The following is a 20656-nucleotide window of genomic DNA, read 5'->3' as shown; positions in this document are numbered from 1 at the left end:
GGCATGAGCCACCATGCCCAGCCTAGTATTGACACCTTAACAATATTAAGTCTTCCAGTCCATGGACATGGCATGTCTTTTCATTTATTTGTGTCTTCTTGAATTTCTTCAGAAATACTTTGTGGTTTTTAATGTACTAGTCTTTTGCCTTCTTGGTTAAGTTAATTCATAAGTATTTTATTCCTTTTGATGCTATTATAAATGGTATTGTTTCTTCTTTTTTGAACTATTCATTGTTATTGTATAGAAACACAACTGATTTTTGTTTGTTGATTTTGTATCCTTCATCTTTACTGAATTCATTTATTATAAAAATTTGTGTGTGTGTGTGTGTGTGATCTTTAGAGTTTTCAACATACAAGATTACATTATCTGCAAACAGAGGTAATATTACTTCTTCTTTTCCAGTTTGTATACCTTTTACTTTTTTTTATTTCTTGCCTAATTTCTTTGGCCAGAACTTTTAGTAGTGTGTTAAATAGAAGCAGTGAAAGCAGGCATCCTTGTCCTGTTCCTGATCTTGGAGCAAAAGTTTGTCTGCCACCATTAAGAGTGATGTTTACTGTGGGATTTTCACATATAATCTTTATTATGTTGAGGTAGTTTCCTTTTATTTCTAGTTTTTTGGGTGTGTTTTTTTAATCATAGAAAGATGTTGAATTTCGTCAGATGCTTTGTTCATCATGTGGTTTTTCCCCCATTGATTCTGTTAACATGGATTGATTGATTTTTCTATGTGGAAATATCTTGTATTCCAGGAACAAACCCACTTGGTCATGGTGCATAATCCTTTTAATATACTGTTGTATTCAATTTATTAGTATTCTTTGAAGATTTTTGCATCAATATTCAGCAGATATTGGTCTGCGGATTTTTCTTCTAGTGTCTTTGTCTGGCTTTGGTATTAGGGTAACACTGTTCTCATAGGATGAATTTGAAAGTATTTCTCCCTCTTCAATTTTCTGGGACAGTTTATGGAGGATTGGTGTTAATTTTTCTTTAAATGTTTGGTAGAAGTCGCTAGTGAAGCCTTCTGGTCCTGGGTTTTCTTTGTTGGGAGGTCTTAATTACTGATTTAGTTTTCTTAGTTTTCAGTATATTCCGATTTTCTATTTCCCCATGATTCAGTCCTGGTAAATTGTGTTTCTCTAGGAATATATCATTTCAGTTAGGCTGCCTAGTGTGTTTGGATACAATTTCCTCACTTGTATTCCTTTTTATTTCTGTAGAATCAGTAGTTATGTCCCATTTTCATTTTTAATTATAGTTTTTTGAGACTTCTTTTTTTCTTAGTCAATTTAGCTAAAGGCTTTGAGTTTTTTTTTTTTTTTTTTTGAGGAACTAATCAATTCTTAGTTTCATTGATTTTTCTCTATTATCTTTCTATTCTCTAGTTTATTTATCCCTGCTGTAATCTTTATTATTTCCTTCTTTCTGTGAACTTTGGGTTTAGTTTGCTCTTTTTTTAGTTTCCTAAGGTATAAGTTCAGGTGGTTTATTTGAGGTCTTTTTTTTTAATGGAATTGTTTACAGCTATAAATTTCCCTTTAAAACTGCTTTCACTGCATCCTATAAATTATGATGTGTTGTATTTTCATTTTCATTTGTCTTGAGATATTTTCTAATTTACTTTGGAATTTTTTTTTTTTTTTTTTTTTTTTTGATCCACTGGTTGTTCACGTGTGTGTTGCTTGATTTCTACATTTTTGGAGATTCTTCAATCTGGAGATTGGAAAATATACTCTGTATGATTTTAATCTTCTCAAATATATTAAGACTGGTTTCATGGCCTAACATATGATCTGTCTTGGAGAATGTTTCATGTTCACATTTCATTGAGAAAAATCAAGTATTTGCAAAACAGCTGTCTCCCCAATCTTTGCAGACGGGCTCTGTGCAGGGAAGAATCTTCACCAATTAGTCTGGCATGAAGGCTTAAGGTCTTTTTAGGGGTTTTCTGGCATGCATCTCCCAGGGCCTGTGGATGTGCTTTTTCTCTCCAATTCCCCCATATACATGGCTGCTTTTAAACGTCTTAATATCTCTTGGAATGTCAACTCTGCCTCTTCTCAGGGCCTTGACATTCTATTGTGTTCCTCTGTCCATAATCTCTTTCCCCCAGGTACCCATGGGTCTACATTTCCTCCATGGCTCTAACATGTTGGGCACCTCTGTGGTCTTCATCCTAATGTCCAAACTGTGTCACCATTTCCATTTGCTCTCTCGAGAGAGAGACAGAAACCAGTTACTTGGGCAACTCCCAGGCAAGCCAGAGGATAGCCAGCAGGTTCTATTCCTTTCTTTCCTTCTTTCTTTCTAGGATTATGTGATTCCTCCCAACCGCACCTTGCTGTGTGGAAGAGGCGGTGGTGCAAGGGCAAGCAGAAACACCATGGAATTTCCTATTGGTTTGAGGGTGGCTTTTTCTTGGTTGGATTTTCTCTTGGTTGCTGCAGATCTTAACTGGTTTCTGGGCTGCCTCAAAGTATTTTGTCAGTCTGTGTTTCTTATTTGATGTGTCTGTGGGGAAACAAGGGCCTGGAGGTGCCTATTCACCATCTTGCTGGTGCCACTCTTTCTCAGCTGCCTTTTAAATTTATTTTTGCTTTGGTTGAGTACATCCTCTAGTAATTGTTTTAGATAAGATTTGTTGGAAGTAAACTTTGGACATTTGGAGTTGGAAAATGCTTTACTTTTTCCTTACCATTGAGTGCCAGCCTGGCTGGCTAGGGAATGAAATGTTCACAATTATTTTCCTGCAGTACTGAAGTTATACTTTTAGTACCTTATTGTGCCCAGTGTTGCTGATGGAAGCCTATGCCCTTTTGAGTCTGATTTCTTTTAGGTAATTTGTTTATCTATCTGGACTTTTTGGAGATTTTTTTCTTTTATCATCTGTGTTATGGAATTTCACCATGATGTTTCTGGCATAGACTTTTTCTCATTATCTTGCATGTATCTTGGAGTTTTTCAATCTAAAAACATCTGTCTTCAGCTCTATAGAAAACTTTTTGGTTTTTTTTGTATTTTTATATTCATTCCTATTCATTTCCCCCCCCCCCCGCCCCCCCCGGAACTCCTATTTTGGGTACATATTATAGTTTCTGAGTCTACCTTTTTGAGTTTCTTAACTCTCTTTTCATACTCCCTGCATTTCTGCTAGAATACTTCTGCTCCATTTAATTTTTCACTGATTCACTCATCACTCTCTCTTCAACCACTGTGCTATTGAAGCCATCTAATGAAAAGATATTTTGTTTTTTATTTTAAATTCAGAGATAGTGTACTTTCTAGAATGTCAAAAATTATCTTTTTATTTATGAAGGACCATTCTCTGACATCTCATTTAGTTAACTTATCCTAGATACTTATTCAGTTTCATCCTTTGATTCTGTTTCCCTAGATTTTGTACTTCCATTGGTTGACTTTGATGAGTTTCAAACACAGAGCCTTGTGACGTGCCTTTAGTGAATAGGTGCTTGTGCATCATTTTATTTTAGATGTACACTTACCTCCTAGATCTGTGAATACTGTCCTTAGTTAGAGGAAGCTGTCTCTCAGGATCGGAGGGAGGGCAGTCAGCATGTGTTGCCTAGACTATGTGCCAGTAACTCTTTTCATGGGTATGGGGGCTCTGTGTCCCTCTTGTCACGGCCACTTGGGGCACTGCCCCGCCTCTCTGACCTCAACACTCTCACTGCATCTGCTTGGAGCGAGGCCAGGTGGCCACATCTTATTCTTGGCACAAACCAAGCAGGCAGGGGAAAGGTCAACCCTCCTTGAAGCTCCTGCAGAGGTCTCTGCAGCAAATGCCCTTTCCGCTGCTCCAGGCTCCCTTCTGCTCCCATTATCCCCAGGACTACCGCTGCCTTTTGCAATAGGCCTTTCCTCTGTCATTTTCAGTTATGGATTCACTTGTCAACCCAATTTATCACTTTCCATTGTTCAGGGATTCCTTTTCATTTCTGTTACAGTATAAATACCTTTTCTTATTTTCCAGCACTCTAGTACATTTTAAAAACTATCTCCTCAGTGCTAGAATGAATCCTGTGATGCTGGATTAGGGTTGGAAATAAGCATGAACTCATGTCTATTGTAATATGTATGTAGAGAGATATTTATGGTATGTATAGATGCATGGATATTTACTTTATTCTTGAGGTTAAAAGCCTGTACTCATATTTATTCTGTTGCTGAAATGGTTCTAGCTCGGGTGGCTCCTGCTTCCTGACGTGCCCCACCCGCTCTTGGGCACTCCCTTACCTTTTGGCACTGTGAAATACTCCAGGTACACACGTTGTATTTTCCTTGCCCTGGCCCTAGAATGAGCCATTTTCCTAAGGAAGCTGGCTCTTTTATTGAAGAACTGAATTTAGCAAACGAGATCTGGGCAGTGGGTGTACTTGTTGCTCCTGGGATGCCACCACTTCCAGTTCCTCTCAGTGCACTGAATTAGGAAACGTATATATGTATGTGTGCTAACCTGTGTATGTACACATATCCACAGGTAAGATCCCTTAATACATTATTAGAGTGTGGGACTTTAAAGAGAAGAAGGATCTTTGCATAGCCTCAAAGCATCTCCTTTAAATATGTGTAGATTGCTCTGGTTGTTTTAACATATGTCCTCAAATCTTGGATATACTGTCTTAGAGGAGCTAAAGCTTAATTCCTTCCCCTTGAGTGTGGGCAAGACCTAATGACTCATTTCTAACTGAGAGTATAGGAAGCAAAAAAATAGTGTTTGCAGTGGAGAAACCTGGCAGATGCCACCTCAGCAGTGACCTGGGTCAGCAGCATTGGTGATGAGTCTTGCTATCACCTGTGACAGGGTGCACAGTGAATTCTCCTCACCTCACTGGTCTTCTACCTCAAAATCCACAACCTCAGTTTAATCATGAGCAAGCCTCAGACAAACCCAAATTGAGGGACATCCCACAAAATAGTTGACTTGTATTCTTCTACAATGAGACTCAGGAGCTGTGGCTAAATGCAGTGCGCGATCCTGATTTAATTCCTGGAACATAAGAAAAGGACATTAGTGAGAAAACTGGGAACATATGAATACATTCTATAGTTTAGTTACTAGTGTTGTACCAGTGTTCAATTTTTAGTTTAGTGACTATGTTAATCCATTTGTGTTGCTCTAAAGGAATACCTGAGACTTGATAATTTATAAAGAAAAGAGGTTTATTTGGCTTATAGTGCTGCAGGCTGTACAGGAAGCATGGTACCAGCATCTGCTTCTGGTGAGGGCTTCAGGAAGCTTCCAATTATGGTGGAAGCTGAAGGGGAGCCAATGTGTTACATGATGAGAGACGGAGCAAGAGAGAGGGAAGGAGGAGGTGCTAGACTCTTAATCAGCTCTCATGTGAACTCAGAGCAAGAACTCACTCATTACCATGAGGAGGGCACCCAGCCATTCATGAAGGATCCACCCCCATGACCCAAACACCTCCCACCAGGCCCCACCTCCAACACTGGGGATCACATTTCAACATGAGAATTGAAAGGGATAAATATCCAAACCAGATCATTCTTCCCCTGGCCCCCCCAAATATCTCATTCTCACATTACAAAATGCAATCATCCCTTTCCAGTAGTCCCCAAAAGTCTTAACTCATTCCAACATCAACTCAATCAAAAGTCCAATGTCTCATCTGAAACCCAACACACATTTCTTCCACTTTTGAGTGATTTACTCCCATCCCAAGATGCAATGGTGGTACAGGCTTTAGGTAAACATTCTCATTCCAAAAGGCAGAAATCAGCTGAAAGAAACAAACAACAGGCCCCATGCAAGTCTGAAGCCCAGCAGACAGGCATTACATTTTAAAGCTTCATAATGATCTCCCTTGACTCCATGTCCTGCGTTCAGGGCACACTGGTGCAAACAGGAGGCTCCCAAGGCCTCTGGACTTTTCTACCCCTGTGACTGCTCTCATGGTGGGAGTTGAGTGCCTGCGGCTTTTCCGGGCACACAGTACAAGCTGGCTAGTGGCTCTACTATTCTAGGGTATGGAGGGTGGTGGTCTCCTTTCCAAGCTCCACTAGGCATTAGCCCAGTGGGGGCTTTAGGTGGCCTCTAACCCCACATTTCCACTTGGCACTGCCCTACTAGGGTTTCTCTGTGGGGGTTCTGCCCCAGTGGCAGGCTTCTATCTGGGCATCCGGGCTTTCACATACATACTTTAAAATCTAGGTAAAAGCAGCCAAACCTCTTTCACTCTTGCATTCCATGCGCTGACAGACTTTACACCACTTGGAAGCCACCAAGGTATGAGGCTTCCATCCTCCACTCATGGTGGAGGCAAAGGAGAGCAGGCATCACATGGCAAGAAAGGGAGGAGAGAGGAAGGAGGTGCCAGACTCTTAAACAATTAGCTGTCATGTGAACTGAGTGAAAACTCACTCATTACCACAAGAAGGGCACCAAGCTATTCATGAGGGATCTGCCCCAATGACCCAGACACCTCCCACCGGATCCTACCTCCAACACTGGGGATCACACTTCCACATGAGATTTGGAGGGAACACACATCCAAACCATATGCGTGACTATCTCAGGTTATGTAAGTATTATCAGGAGAGGTTGGGTGCAGGGTATGTAGGAGCTTTCTCTGTTGACCTTGAAACTTTTCCGAAGTCTAAAATTATTCCCAAATAAAATGTTAAAAGATTGTCTTACCCCAATCTGGAAAGGAGGATAGCAAAACAGATGTTCCATCTTCCTTTTTAATCCAGTAAGTGTATTTTGTTATTAGAAAAAAAATACAGAGAGTAGTGAGGATAGCAAAACAGATGTTCCATCTTTCGTCTTAATCTAGTAAGTGTATTTTGTTATTAGAAAAAAATACAGAAAGTAATGACAAATTACATGAGCGGGCTAAACGTCCTTCCGAAGGGATGAGTCATTGGATAGGTCAGGATCCTGGTAGGAGAGAGAGGACATACAAGTGGGCAGTGAGCAGAGTTTCTGGAAGGGTTCATTCAGGAAACCAAGAAGAGGCAGCAAAGCACCCCAGGACTCACACCCACAGGGAGTGAGTATCACTCCAGTTCTCAAGGGGCAGAGGGAGGAAAGGCCGTTTCCAGATCTTGGTGGGTGGGGTTGGAGCTGTGCGTGTAGCTGTAGGTGAAGGCTAACCCACTGGAGCTGTGGGTTTGGGTGGAAGATCACAGCCCCTGTTCCATAGGAAGGGTGCAGCGGTCACACACCCCAATCTCACTCACTGTTGGGCCTCCAGTGTTCTTCCAATGGCTCCCCATTGGCCCGAACCAACCACAAGTGAAAGGGCAAGGGGGGCTGTGTTGAGCTTGTTGATGCCATCCTCACAGGGCAGCCTCACAGGCCCAGAGCTGGTGGAGGGGAGAGCAGGCCCGAGGCATGCATGGAGAATACCCGGCGCTGGCACCCCAATTTGGTGAAAGCAGGCTGTTTTACGTAGACAGTAAGGAAAGGCTTAGAAAATCTAGAACAGAGACAGGATCCTGTGGGATTTTTTGTAGAATCCTGGAATTGTCAGATTCAAAGAAGTTTTTAAAAAAATCAATGAAATCTAAATGCACATTGAGGAAGGGCCTCTGTGAAACCCTTCTGTTGAGAAAACTCTGGGTTGCTCTCCGTAGATGCTCCTGCCTCCCACTGGTTTTCTCTTTGAACTCTTCATCCCTATTCAGACTGGCCCCAGGCCTGCAGCTATTTCCCCTGATATCTCTAGGACCTCCAAGCCTCCAAGTTTTTGGACGGCTCAGCTCTGGTGAGTGCCACCTTCAGTCCACTTCAGGCACCCTGGCCCTGAAATACTCTAGACACTCTGAAATCTTAATCCCTTTACACTCTACATCTTGCCATACTTCTTCCCCTCCCATGTCTCTCCCACCTCTGTGGATGTCTGAGCTCCTCATCCTCCTGCCCTCACTGTTTTACCTCTTGGTCTCACTTGCTGCTTTGTGCAGCCTTCGCTCAGTGATGTGCTCCTGGACACCAGGGATGGACTCAGGCTCACATGCATAGCAAGGGCCAGGCTGCCGTGTGGGCTGTACAGGCTGTAGATGTTTTATAGATGATAAATATTTTGAGAAAGTATCTTTTCTGACTCATACTCAGAAATCATATGGGCCAGCACAACTCCCTTATCTGATAAGATCAGCACCCAGGTTGGAGCTGGATGATTAATAGAAAACATGAGTTGAAGCAGCAGACAGGCACACTTAGGTCCCAGTGAACACACGGTGCAGCTGCAGAGCAGAAGAGGGGGTGAGTCATTGGCTATGCGTGCTCATCACGCCCTGGGCTCTGCTGCGTCTCTGCCCTGCCTCCTTCCCTTACTGTTCAAACAGGGACACCTGCAGTGGGTGTCACATCTACTCAACAAGAGTGGACTAAGGCCTACCCACAGTCAGGTGCCATGTCCCAGACGTCAGTCATGCTGAAGACAAAAAGGTTCCCCTTCTCTGTGAAAAGAAAATGAATTATCAAGTGTGTTAGCAGTAGATGCATTATTATATTTTTCTCCTTGGAGTTCAGGAACTTAATGAACTGAGTTTAAGGAATCTAGGAAAATATATTTGCTTTGAAAACTTTTCTTATTTATGTCTTGAATTTTGTTGGTAATTGTTATGCTGTTAGGAGCCAAAAACCATTTTTAAAGGAGAAAGTCATATTTATGATCTCTCTTTTTTATCCTAAGATAAGAGAGACTTTTATGTGTTCCTTAAATGGGATGATTTTGCTGAGGTGACATTGAGGGGATTGGTGGTCATTGGAGATAAGGCTAGCTTCGGGGTAGAGGAGGGTGTTGTAGGTGGCAGGGGGACCTGGCCACAGACTAGGCTTCACAGTAGGAGGCCTTGACTGAGGTCTGCACATGAGTTTGAGAGCTAGAAATGGCCTTGAAATTGCTAACATGCATGCCTGTGTGTGTGCATGCATGTGTGCCTCTACGCATTGTGCGTGGCTATGTGTGCCTGTGTGTACCGCTGTGTGTGTGCAGTCATGTACTTGCATGGTCATGGAGGACTGGTCCATGACCCCCATCCAGTTCTCAAAGGGGTCTGTGCCCTAACGTTTCTCCCCAGTCCCCATATTAGAAGGCCAGTTCGCTGTTTGGAAAACTGAGCAGAGTAATTTTTCTGACGCTGATGAAATGGTATTCATTGATTTCTCCCCGGAGAGACTGCCTTTTCCAGCAAGGGTTGACCTGGCTTTGGGCCTACCAGTCCTACCTTTGTCCTTTTCTCTTCATTCTAGGCCAACACTGGACAAATTGATGACCCCCAGGAGCAGCACAGAGTCATCAGCAGCAACCTGGCCCTCATCCAGGTGAGTCTCCACCTTGTCCGACCTCCCTTCTGAATCTGCAGCCAGGCTTGCCCAGGTGGGAAGGGTGAAACCTAGTGAGCTCTTGACTCTGCACTCTGGCCTGAACTTTGAGAACAGGTAGCTACCTGTCCCTCCCATATCCAACAGACCGCATTCACGCAGCTTCTGGAGGCTCAGCCCACCTGAAGCAGACCCAGGGTCCCTCCAGCTTCCCCACTCCCTCCTTTCCAAGCCCCACTTCTTGAAAGACTCACCTGTACTTGCTCCTTCTCTGTCTCATGGCCTGCACAGTACTAACAGGCTTCTCTTTCCTCCAATTGTGCTTCTCAGGCCACAGGTGTTCCCCTAACTGAGGCAGCCTGTGATTGCCTCTTACATGTGATCTTACTTTTTCTGGGCATCTGTGGATCCTTCCTGCCTGGAAATCCTCCCTTGGCTCTGCTCCTGCCTCTCTGCCTGGTCCTTCTCAGCCTGCAAGAGACATCTTAACCCCTTAGCTGCTTCATGCTCCTCTCACTCACACATCCTTCTCCCAGATCCCAGTTCTGCTAAGCTTTTTTCCTGGGACCTTGCCACAGAGTGTCACTAAGTTAAGAGGCCCAAGGCAGGGGAAGATGAGGAAGAGATTGGCTGAGAGGCAAGAGGAGAGGCTGGGCCTGGACATAGACTGGAGGTAGCTTTATCCTAGAACCTTCTGGGCATCTCTGGGTGGGGGCGGTCTGTGGCAGCACTGAGAATATGGACCCTGAGATCAGACAGCCCATCGTCTATCCACTGGATAGCCTTGATCAGGGCTGACTCCCCCTATCCATCACATTAGGATGATACCTACTTTATCCCTCACCTGGGTTCCAGAACCAGTACATCTAACTCTACGGGGCATCTCCATCTGCCTGTCCCCGAGGCACCCCCAAAACAGCCAAGTCTGGCCTCATTATCTTCTCTGCCCATACTCACCTCTGCTAAAGTCCCCAACTCAGTCTAGTCTGATGGTTGAAAGCTCACTTTGGGAATCAGCCCATTGAGGGGTCTCAGGCAAGTCATTTCACCTTACCTGTGCAGGGGTGTTGTGAAGTTGTCGCCATGTCGGAGTGTGGCATCTGGCTGGCACCTGGACATGACCCTGTCCTGTCAGGGTGTGCCTTGTGGATGGTCCTTCCCAGTAACCACACCAGAAACCAAGTCGCCCCAGCTGCTTCTCAGCATGCAGTCCCTTTGAGACTTCTGCCTCTGAGTTGTGCATGAATCCCCCTCCTCCCCCTCCTCCTCCTCTTCCTCTTCCTCCTCCTCCTCCTCCTCCCCTCCTCCCCCCCTCCACCCGATGATGGCAGACCTGCGCACTGCTCTAGCTACTCCCAGGCCAGGAATCCTCCAGCTCCTCCTGGCCACCCTCATGGCCTCTCTAAAACCCAAAGTCAGTTATGCCTCCTCTCCTTCACTGGCTCCCCTCGTCCAACTGTGGGCCTGACCACGCTGTCTCACCAGCTTCCTGTCCAGCCCCCACCCCTTTGCACCTCCCTGCCATGTACCTTCAGCATCTCTCCTGGGAAGGGCCTTTCTCCTCTAGTTCAGCTGCCCTTAAAGTTCTTTAAAGGCTCCACTCAGGTGTAAGTTCCTACCTGACACCAGGTGTATCTCTCTCTGCCTTTTACGTCTTTGGTGCCTTATGCGTGCTGCTGCAGCTGCCCTGGTTGTAGTTGTGTGTTTAAATGTCTGCTGTCTGCAGCTGAGCCGAGTCTCACAGGCTAGCACCATGTCCTGTGGCCAAGGAACTGCAGAGTTGAATGAGATGCTGGGGATGCCTCTAACACAAGGTCTAGCAAGGGGCAGGTAATAAATGCCTCGACTACAAGTCACACTGGTTGTACTTTGCTGTTTTCCATAAAATCTTTGTCCATATGGATGCACATTTCCACATAATTGATTCTCAGCATATGTTTATGAAGCCCGGCTCAGGGCCAGGCACTGGCTTGGCATATAGTCCCAATCCTAGCATGAATGTAATTTTGTTTCCTCCATTTTGAAAAAGCTAAATTAACTCTGAATCATCAGCAGTGCAATAAGTTTTATTCATTGGACTTTTTAAGAACTTCAACATATTCTGTCATATAAATGTGGGGAGGCAGCAGTGACCAAAGGGGAGCCACTAAGAGCTAGTCCCCTGGGAGTCCACTCAGCACCAGCCCTGCCCACTTCCCTGAACCCTGCCACTGAGCGGGGCCTTGAGGTCTTCCTAGCCTTTGACTTACTTGAAAGATTATACTGCAGTGTAAGTATCTTTGTGCATGAAATTCTTAAGATAACTTCCCACAAGTTCAAAGGGTGTGAACAGTTCAAAGCTCTGGATTTCCCTCCAAAATGACTAAAAACTATTTTATTTCTTAGTATTACATAATTAGCCCTACCATTAATATTTGAGCAATTTCATTAGCATTGAAAATATTCTTCTAAACTACTTTTTGAATTCACCCTATATATGTGTGTGCCCACAGATAATATATATGGTTTTCTGTATTGTTTAAGCATAAAAAGTGTTATACACATAATTCTGTGACTTGTACTTTTCTCTTAATAATGACTTACTGAATAAAAACTACCTTGAGCATGGCAGATATCACTCAGTAAATATCAGCTGTGAATGCTTTGTACACATACGCAAATGTTTCTTTGGAGAAAATGCTGATTCATAAGGTATATAGATAAATTATAGCCAAAGTTTCCCCCAAAATTCCTGTACCAATATTGACCCCCTTCAATGTATAAGAGAACCATTTTCTCACATACTTGTCAATATGTATTTTATATTATCAACCTTTTAAATTTTAATCTTACCTAATCTGATAAATAAACAAAGTATATCTTGTGCATCCATCCATCCATCAACCCAGCCACTCACTCACCCACCAACCTACCTGTCTACTCATCCATTTGTCCATCTGTTCATTGGTCCATCCATCTACCCATTCACCCACCTACCTATTCACCCACACATCTGTCCATTCATCCATCTTTCCACTGAGCCTGTATAAGTACCTGCAGAGTGCCAGGCTCTGTGCTCAGAACGGGAGACCCCAGTAGAAAATAAGACAGCACTTACCTTTTAAAAGAGGAAGAAGAGCATCAGCTGCTAATGAATAAGATACCTTCAAATGGAGATTTTATTTAGAATTTTCCTAACTACTAGAGAAGTTGATCTTTATGCACGTCTGTTATCCGTTTGTATTTTCTTTTCTGTGAGTTGCCTATCCATAACCCTTGTACATTTTTCTAGTTAGTATCTAGAATAATGAAGTCCAGTGTATAATCGGACTTGTGTGTATATGTATAATATATAATTATATATTATATATCATATATATCCTATAAGTTATAAAGTTTTATATATAACCTAATATATATTGTTTAAGCATAAAAAGGTTTATACTATACATATATTGAGATTTTATTTAGAATTTTCCTAAAATATAACATATATAATATACAATATATTATAATTATATATTCTGTATAATATATATTACATTTATATATAATATATATATTATATATGTAATATATAATACAGTTTTTCTTACTCTGTTTAATATTTACCCATTCCATCCTGATTTGCAATGCCACCTTTATGATACTATATATTCATGATTACATTCTTATATATTAAATATTCATATATTCATGGTTCCATTCTTGGACTGTTCTGTCCTGCTGATCTGTTTGTTTCTGTCAGTACCACACTGGTTTCATTCCTTCAGCTTTAAAATACAAATTGATCATGAATATGCCACAACTCCCTCTTCGACCTTTCTCAAAGCTGGCTTGGCTATTTTTGCACAGTTACTCATTTTTGTGAAATTTAAAATGAGTTGTGAGGTACCGTGAAAGATCTTGTTGGGACTTTGACTGGAATTACATAGATTAACTTGGGGAGCATTTTTTAGCTTTAAAAAACTAGCTATTTGTATTAGTTCATTTTGCATTGCTATAAAGAAATATCTGAGACTGGGTAATTTATAAAGAAAAGAAGTTTAATTGGCTTATAGTTCCACAGGCTGTACAGGGAGCATGACACTTGGATCTGCTTGGCTTCTGAGGAGTCCTCAGGAAACTTAAAATTATGGTGGGAGACAGAAGGGAAGCCAGCTCTTCATGTGGCCAGAGAATGAGCAAGAGAGTGGTGGTGGGGGAATGCCACATACTTTTAAAGGACCACATCTCAGCAGAACTCACTCATTGTAGATGACAGCACCAAGGGGTCACCATGAGAAACCACCCCCATGATCTAGTCACCTCCCATCTGGCTCCACCTCCAACATTGGGGATTATAATTTGACATGAGATTTGGTGGGGAAACAAATACAAACTATATAATTTCACCCCTGGCCCCCTAAAGATCATACCTTTCTCACACTGCAAAATACAATCATGGTTTCCTAATAGTCACCCAAAGTCTTAATTCATTCCAGCATTAACTCAAAAGTCCAAAGTCTCATCTGAGACAAGGCAAGTGCCTTCTAACTATGAGCCTGTAATATCAAAGACAAATTAATTACTTTCAAGATACAATGGGGGATACAGGTATTGGGTAAATACTCCCATTTCAAAGGGGAGAAATCAGCCAAAGGAAGGGGTTACAGGCCTCATGCGGCTTTGAAACTTAGTGGGGCAGTCATTAAATTTTAAAACTCCCAAATAACCTCCTTTGACTCCATGTCTCACATCTAGGGCACATTGGTGCAAGGAGTGGGCTCCCAAGGCCTTGGGCAGCTCTGCCTCTGGGGCTTTGCAGGGTTCAGCCCTGTCTGCTACTCTCATGGGCTGGTGTTCAGTGCCTGCAGCTTTTCCAGGCTGATGGTGGCAAGATGCTGGTGGAGCTACCATTCTGAAGTCTGGACGATGGTGACCCTCTTCTCCCAGCTTCACTAGGCAGTGCCCCAGTGAGAACTGTGTGGGGGGCTCCAACCCCACATTTCCCCCCACACTGCCCTAGTAGAGGTTCTCCATGAGGGCTCTGCCCCTGCAGCAGGCTTCTGCCTGGATATCCAGGCTTTTCCATACATCCTCTGAAATCTAGGCGGAGGCTCCAAAGCCTCAACTTTGCACTCTGTGCAACCACAGGCATAACACCATGTGGATGCCACCAATGCTTATGGGTTGCATCCTCTGAAACAGCAGCCTGAACTGTATCTGGGCCCCTTTGAGCCATGACTGGAGCTTGAGCAGCTGGAATGTGGGACAGAGTGTCCTGAGGCTGCACAAGGCCGCAGGGGCCCTGGGTCTGGCCCATGAAACCATTATGTCCTCCTAGGCCTCTGGGCCTGTGAGGGGAGGGGCTGCCAATAAGGTCTCTGAGATGTCTTCCAGGCCTTTTCCCATGGTCTTGGCTATTAGCACTTGGCTCCTTTTTATTTATGTAAATTGCTGCAATCTGCTTGAATTTCTTCCCTGAAAATGGGTTTGCCTTTTCTACCACATGGCCAGGCTGCAAATTTTTCAAACTTTTACTCTTTGCTTCCCCTTTTAATATAAATTCCAGTTTTACATCATTATATCATTTCTTTGCTCATGGATATGAACATAGGTTATTAGAAACAGCCAGTTCACATCTTGAATGTTTTGCTGCTTCAAAATTTCTTCCACCAGATACCATAAGTCATCATTCTCAAGTTCAAAGTTATGCAGATCCCTAGGGCAGGGGTATAATGCAGCCAAGTTATTTGCTAAAGTATAATAAAAGGAACCTTTGCTTCAGTTTCCGAAAAGATCCTCATCTCCATCTGAGACCTCGTCAGCCTGGCCTTCACTGTCCATATCATTACCAGAATTTTGGTCACAAATAATTAACAAGTCTCGAGGAAGTTCCAAACATTCCCTTATCTTCCAGTCTTCTTCTGAGCCCTCCAAACTCTTCCACCCTCTGCTCATTACCTAGCTCCAAGGTTGCTTCCACATTTCAGGTGTCTTTATAACAGTGCCCCACTCCTCAGTACCACGTTTCTGTGTTAGTCTGTTCTCACAGTGCTATAAAGAAATATCTGAGACTGGGTAATTTATAAACAAAAGAGGTTTAATTGGCTTACAGTTCCACAGGCTGTACAGCATGGAAGCATGATGCTGGCTTCTGCTTAGCTTGTGGAAAAGCCCCAGGAAACTTCCAAGGATGGGGAGAATGCAAAGGGGAGCAGCACTTCGTATGGTCAAAGAAGGAGCAAGAGAGAGGAGCGAGGTGCCACACACTTTTAAACAACTGGAACTCATAAGAACTCACTATCACTGATGACTTCACCAAGGGGCGGGGGACAGGAGGGGCAGTGATGTTAAACCATGAGAAACTGCCCCTATGATCCAATTACCTCCTGCTAGGCTCCGTCTCCAACATTGGGGATTACAATTCAACATGTGGCTTGGTGGGGATACAGAGCCAAACCATATCACTCTTCTCCTCTCTGTACATGGTGGAGCTCTTTGTTTCTGTGTCCTTCTGTAATAACATTTCCAGGTCAGCATTTTGGATTAGAGGTGCCAGTGTTGATGTCCAGATCAGGGCAGCTCCTGGCACAGGCTGTAGTGTGTGCTCGGCAGGACGGAGACAGGAACAGAGTCTGGAAGGGGAGGGTGTAAGCAGGATGCCAAGGGAGAGACCAAAAGTGTGTGAAGTCCTCCCATGTGGCTGCTCTGTGCTGTGGGGTGCACCACATGGCAAGTGAGGTGTGTTGTCTGCGCTGCTGGGAGTTGCAGAGCACCTCTGCTCAGACCAGTGAGAGTGGAGTTGCCAGCAAGAGACCAGGTGGCCCCTGACCAAAGCCTGAGCAGAAGGTGGAAAAATAGATTCTGCTGTTGAAGGTGGCACCCAGCAAGGGAGCAGAGGTGACCAGCATGATTTCAGGGGAGTTGGGTTCAAGGCAGGTGTGAGGTGTGGTTGTAATTTTTCCTGGGGTGAGGGCCTGTGAGATTTTAGGGTAAGGGAAAGGAGACAGTAGCGTGTGGCACCTGGCCCCTTGCAGTGAGTGAGGTGTGAAGGGCAGGGAGTGTGGCTGTAGCCCCAGGGGCCCCCGCTCATGCTTCTGATTTCTGTCCAACAGGTGCAGGCCACTGTCGTGGGGCTCTTGGCTGCTGTGGCTGCACTGCTGTTGGGCGCGGTGTCTCGAGAGGAAGTGGATGTTGCCAAGGTGGAGTTGCTGTGTGCCAGCAGTGTCCTCACTGCCTTCCTTGCAGCCTTTGCCCTGGGTGAGCCATGCCCCAGCTGTGAGCTCCCACCTGCCCCCTGCTCCTCTGAGGTCCCGCCTCAAGGCTCATTGTGTTTTCAGTTTCTGGGGTGTGAGTCCCACTGCTAATGGGACTGATGGTGGGCTCAGGGGTCTCACTGGCGGGGTGGGCAGAGCCAGCTGAGTCTTCATGGCCCGCCTTGTGCCAGGCAGGGGTGTGTGCCACTCCTGCCACCACTCGCCTCTGCTCTCTGCTGTGTAAAGATCTGTCCCTGCTCTGCAGATCTCTTCAGCTGTTGATACTCCCCTGCCAAGGCCTGACATCTGCACACAGCAGGCTTGTTCATCTGTGCAGTCCAACTGTTGGTTTTTAAACACTTATTGAGCATGACCTTACACACAGGCCTGTGATGGGCTCTGGTGGCTGCAGGTGTCCTGAGGGCAAGGCACCATCACCTTGTGGGTGAGGATTTCAACATGTGGGTTGGGGGGATAGCAGTGTTGAGTGCACAGCACCACCCTCCCACATGTACCCACCTCCTGTCTCCCCTTCCCGTGTGACCCGGCTCTGCTTGTGTAGCTCAGATTGTCTTGTTGTATCATCTTTCTGCCTCATCTCCCTGCTAAAATGTCAACTCCTCAAGAGTGGGGACCCAGTAGTTTCTACCTGCTGCTGTCTGCTGCTCCTTTCTCATGTCAGACATAGCTGGTGCTTAACATGTATCTGCAGCACATGTGAGACAGAAACGCGGGCAGACATACCCCCTTCCTTGGGGCTCACACATGTGCAGGGAAAGCAGTCGCCTCACATTGGCCACGCTGCATTTGTTGTCCATTGGTGATTAATTGTTGCTGGGTGTCTGCTGTGTGCCTGGCACCGTGTAGTGCTGGGGATATACTGTCAACAAAATGTGTTTTGATTTTATATTCCAGCTCAGGGGCAGACAATAAGCTTGTGAATATACAGGACACTAAAGTGAGTGCCACATGTCACTTTTGTCCTGAGGCCTCCTCTGACGAACACTAAAGTGACCTTCGTTCCAGCCGTGCTTTACGTTAGTGTCCTGTTTTACTCACCTCACCTCAAATGATGTGTTCATACACTTGTGTACTGTCTCTTCCCGCACCCGACAGGCATTTCCACTGATGGGAACAGAGCCTTTTGGTTATTGTCATCACTTAAACCAGGGCCAGGCTTATAACCAGCTTGCAGATGTTAGCTGAATGAATGGACTCTCCTCCAGCTCTCTCTTGGGTCATGTATCTGTGTGAATCTTGCAGACCACATGTCTTGCTTTGGTGCAATGAAAGAAAGAAAAGTTGATAACTTCATAATTGAACCTGTGTTTATACATCCATTCCCCCACCTACTTGCTCAGTCAGTACCCTCTGGGCTCAGCTCGCTGTAGGTTACCCATGTGGACTATTTGAGGTTTCTCGTTCCTGCCTACCAGGTAGCTGATCAGCCCCATTCCTGTGCCAGTGCATGGAGCCAGCGTGGAGGGTGTAGGCCAGAAGAGGACTGTGCTGAAGCCCGGCTGCAGGTTTACGGACCACATGTCCCTACTCAGGATGTTGGCTGAGGCTGGCTCCTAGTCACAGCCTGCACAGGCATGGACAGATGGTGGATGCCATGACCCAGCCTGGTCCACAGATAGGGCAGGATGAATGTGCTAGACTTTCCAGAGAAGAGGAGTCCAGGAGACCCTCAGCATAAAGTCTCCTGAAAACAACACAATCTAACAGTCCAGAAGGGCAGCCCTGTCTTTGCAGGGGCTTATAGAGAATACCATTCCCAGCTCCCCATTTTACAGAAGGGGAAACTGGGGCCCCGGAGATGGAATGAAGCTTAGCAACATAAGCAAAATCTGTATTGTCCATGACTGTTCAGAAGCATTGCGGTTACCTCACCAGGCAATGTTGAAGAGGCTGTCACACAAGCCTCAGGATAGTGGTTTTCAATAGGCGTCTCCAAACCACTGGTGTTCTTTTAAATGGTCCCTGCAAGATTGTCCCCAGCTTGCTGACTCAGCATGCAAACTCGGATTCACTTATATCTGGCATTCAGAAGGAGACACAGGGCTGTGACTTGTTCACAAGATCAGGCCAGGCACAAACCGGCTTGTAGTGGCAGCTTGAGGATGGCATCAGGTGTTGATTGTAATTGTTTTTAGAGTTACAAGATCCTGGGTAAAGTGTTAAAATGCCAGTAGCCACAACACAGAGTATCTTCTTAGAGAGCCAAGTGAGAGTCTGTTGAGTCAAGTCCTAGGCTGTGGATGGGGACTAGGAGATCATGTGTGATAGTCCCCTTCCGAGCACAGTCTGAACAGGAAGGAGGACTTCGGAGGCATGGTGGCCACGGAAATGTGAGCCTCACCTCTTCAGTACTGCCCCCCAAAATCCGCCACCACCGCATGTGCTTCCCAGTGCACCACGGACAGCACCGCCAAGCTCCCAGCACAGGACTGTTCCTGGGAGACACAGGGCCCTCCGAGTGTGCCTCTGACAGCCTGGCTGAGTGCACCTAGAAACGCAGTGCAGTCTCAGATGTACCCCACCTTCCCTGCCCCCCTCCCCTGCGCCCTGCCTGTGTCGATGTCCGTCAGTGCTCCCAGCTCCCTCCCACCCTCCCCGTCTTCCCTCACAGGCCTAGTCCCTAATGAACCTCTTACCCAGCTGATTCCATCTTGGTGTCTGCTTCTCAGAGGATGCCAGTAAACACAGGAGGCCATGAGCTCACCCCCGGGGGACCTGTTGCTCCAAGCATCTTTGGAGCAGCCTCCATGCAGCATGGGGCTGTGGGCTGCCTGTCTCTGGTTCCTGGTGATTTGGGAGCTCGGGAGCCACAGGTCACTCCTTAGCATCATGTGCACAGGTCACAAAGTGGAGTCCAGCTCTCCCTGCCTTCTCAGGCCTCCAGTGTAGTGGGAAGCTCTGAAAGTCAAGGCAGCCTGGCTTCACGTCAAGGCCTTGGTGGAGGGAGGCAAGTTAATGGGCAGCCTCCCTGCCATCTGCCAGTCCCGACTCAGTGTCCCCATCCTGTGCTGCTGTGCCTGCTCAGAGCCATCTGGCTCCCTGGGATTTGAGTTTGCTCTTTCTTCTCTCTCTCTGTAGGGGTGCTGATGATCTGTATAGTGATTGGTGCTCGAAAGCTTGGGGTCAACCCAGACAACATTGCCACGCCCATTGCAGCCAGCCTGGGAGACCTCATCACACTGTCCATTCTGGCTTTGGTTAGCAGCTTCTTCTACAGACACAAAGGTAAGGAGTGTCTTCTTCTGTAGACACAAAGGCTCCGTGGAGGAGGGGCCCTGGAACAGGTTATCACTGAGGCTGAAGGGTACTTTTGCATCCAGCCCATGTGTTGTTGCTTGAATGTGTCCCCCACATTTCATGTGTTGGAAACTTAACCCCTAACTTGGCAGTAGTGAAAGGTGGGGCCTTCAAAAGGTGATTGGATTAATGGATTGATGGATTAATGAGTTGTCATGGGAGTGGGACTGGTGGCTTTATAAAAAGAGGAGGTGAGACCTGAGCTGCACGCTTGGTTCCCTCACCATGTGATGCCCTGCACCACCTCCGGACTGCAGAGCCCCCTCCAGCAGGAAGGCCCTCACCAGATGCAGCCCCTCGACCTTGGGTTCTTCAGCCTCCACAACCACAAGAAATTTCCTTATGAATTATCCAATTTCTGGTATTCCCTATAAGCAAGTAGACTAAAGCAAAAAATTAATACTGAGAAGTAGGGTGTTACTGATGTCAACCTTAAATAACAATATCCAGAGAATATTGTTACCAGCGGTGAGTCTAGCTATCTGGAGAAACTCCAGAATGACAACTTTGCAGCAATTTCAGTTCTTTGTCTTCTGGAGGGAAAGATTTCAAACACAGGCAAGGTTTAAAGCAGGAGAGAGAATTTATTTTAAGCAAAGCAAGAGTTTATTAGAGAGAGTACGCTTGAAAGAGAGTTGTGGGCGACTTGAAAAATCAAGTGTGTTGTTTGCTTCAGTCACACCCCCCACATCCATACCGGGGCAATTGTTTAAAGGCATTTTGTTCCTAACTGCCTCCCCCATTATCTTCATGTACCTGGAATTTGTGTTACAATGAACAATAATATAGCCAA

At 45.4% G+C, this 20656-nt stretch overlaps 1 protein-coding gene across 3 annotated transcripts in view; it reads left to right on the top strand.

Moving 5' to 3' along the window:
- Positions 1-20656, top strand: part of SLC41A3 (solute carrier family 41 member 3) — a 74866-nt gene that overhangs the window by 37759 nt on the left and 16451 nt on the right. For all 3 annotated transcript variants that reach the window (XM_030942421.1, XM_030942425.1, XM_030942429.1), the window contains 3 exons: positions 9254-9325; positions 16405-16549; positions 19645-19791. In XM_030942421.1, coding sequence (XP_030798281.1) covers positions 9254-9325; positions 16405-16549; positions 19645-19791 — 364 coding nt within the window. The remainder of the gene's footprint in view (positions 1-9253; positions 9326-16404; positions 16550-19644; positions 19792-20656) is intronic.

The sequence above is a fragment of the Rhinopithecus roxellana genome, chromosome 1, assembly GCF_007565055.1.
Source record: "Rhinopithecus roxellana isolate Shanxi Qingling chromosome 1, ASM756505v1, whole genome shotgun sequence".
Classification (NCBI taxonomy): domain Eukaryota; kingdom Metazoa; phylum Chordata; class Mammalia; order Primates; family Cercopithecidae; genus Rhinopithecus; species Rhinopithecus roxellana.
This window is presented reverse-complemented; position numbering and strand designations above follow the sequence as displayed.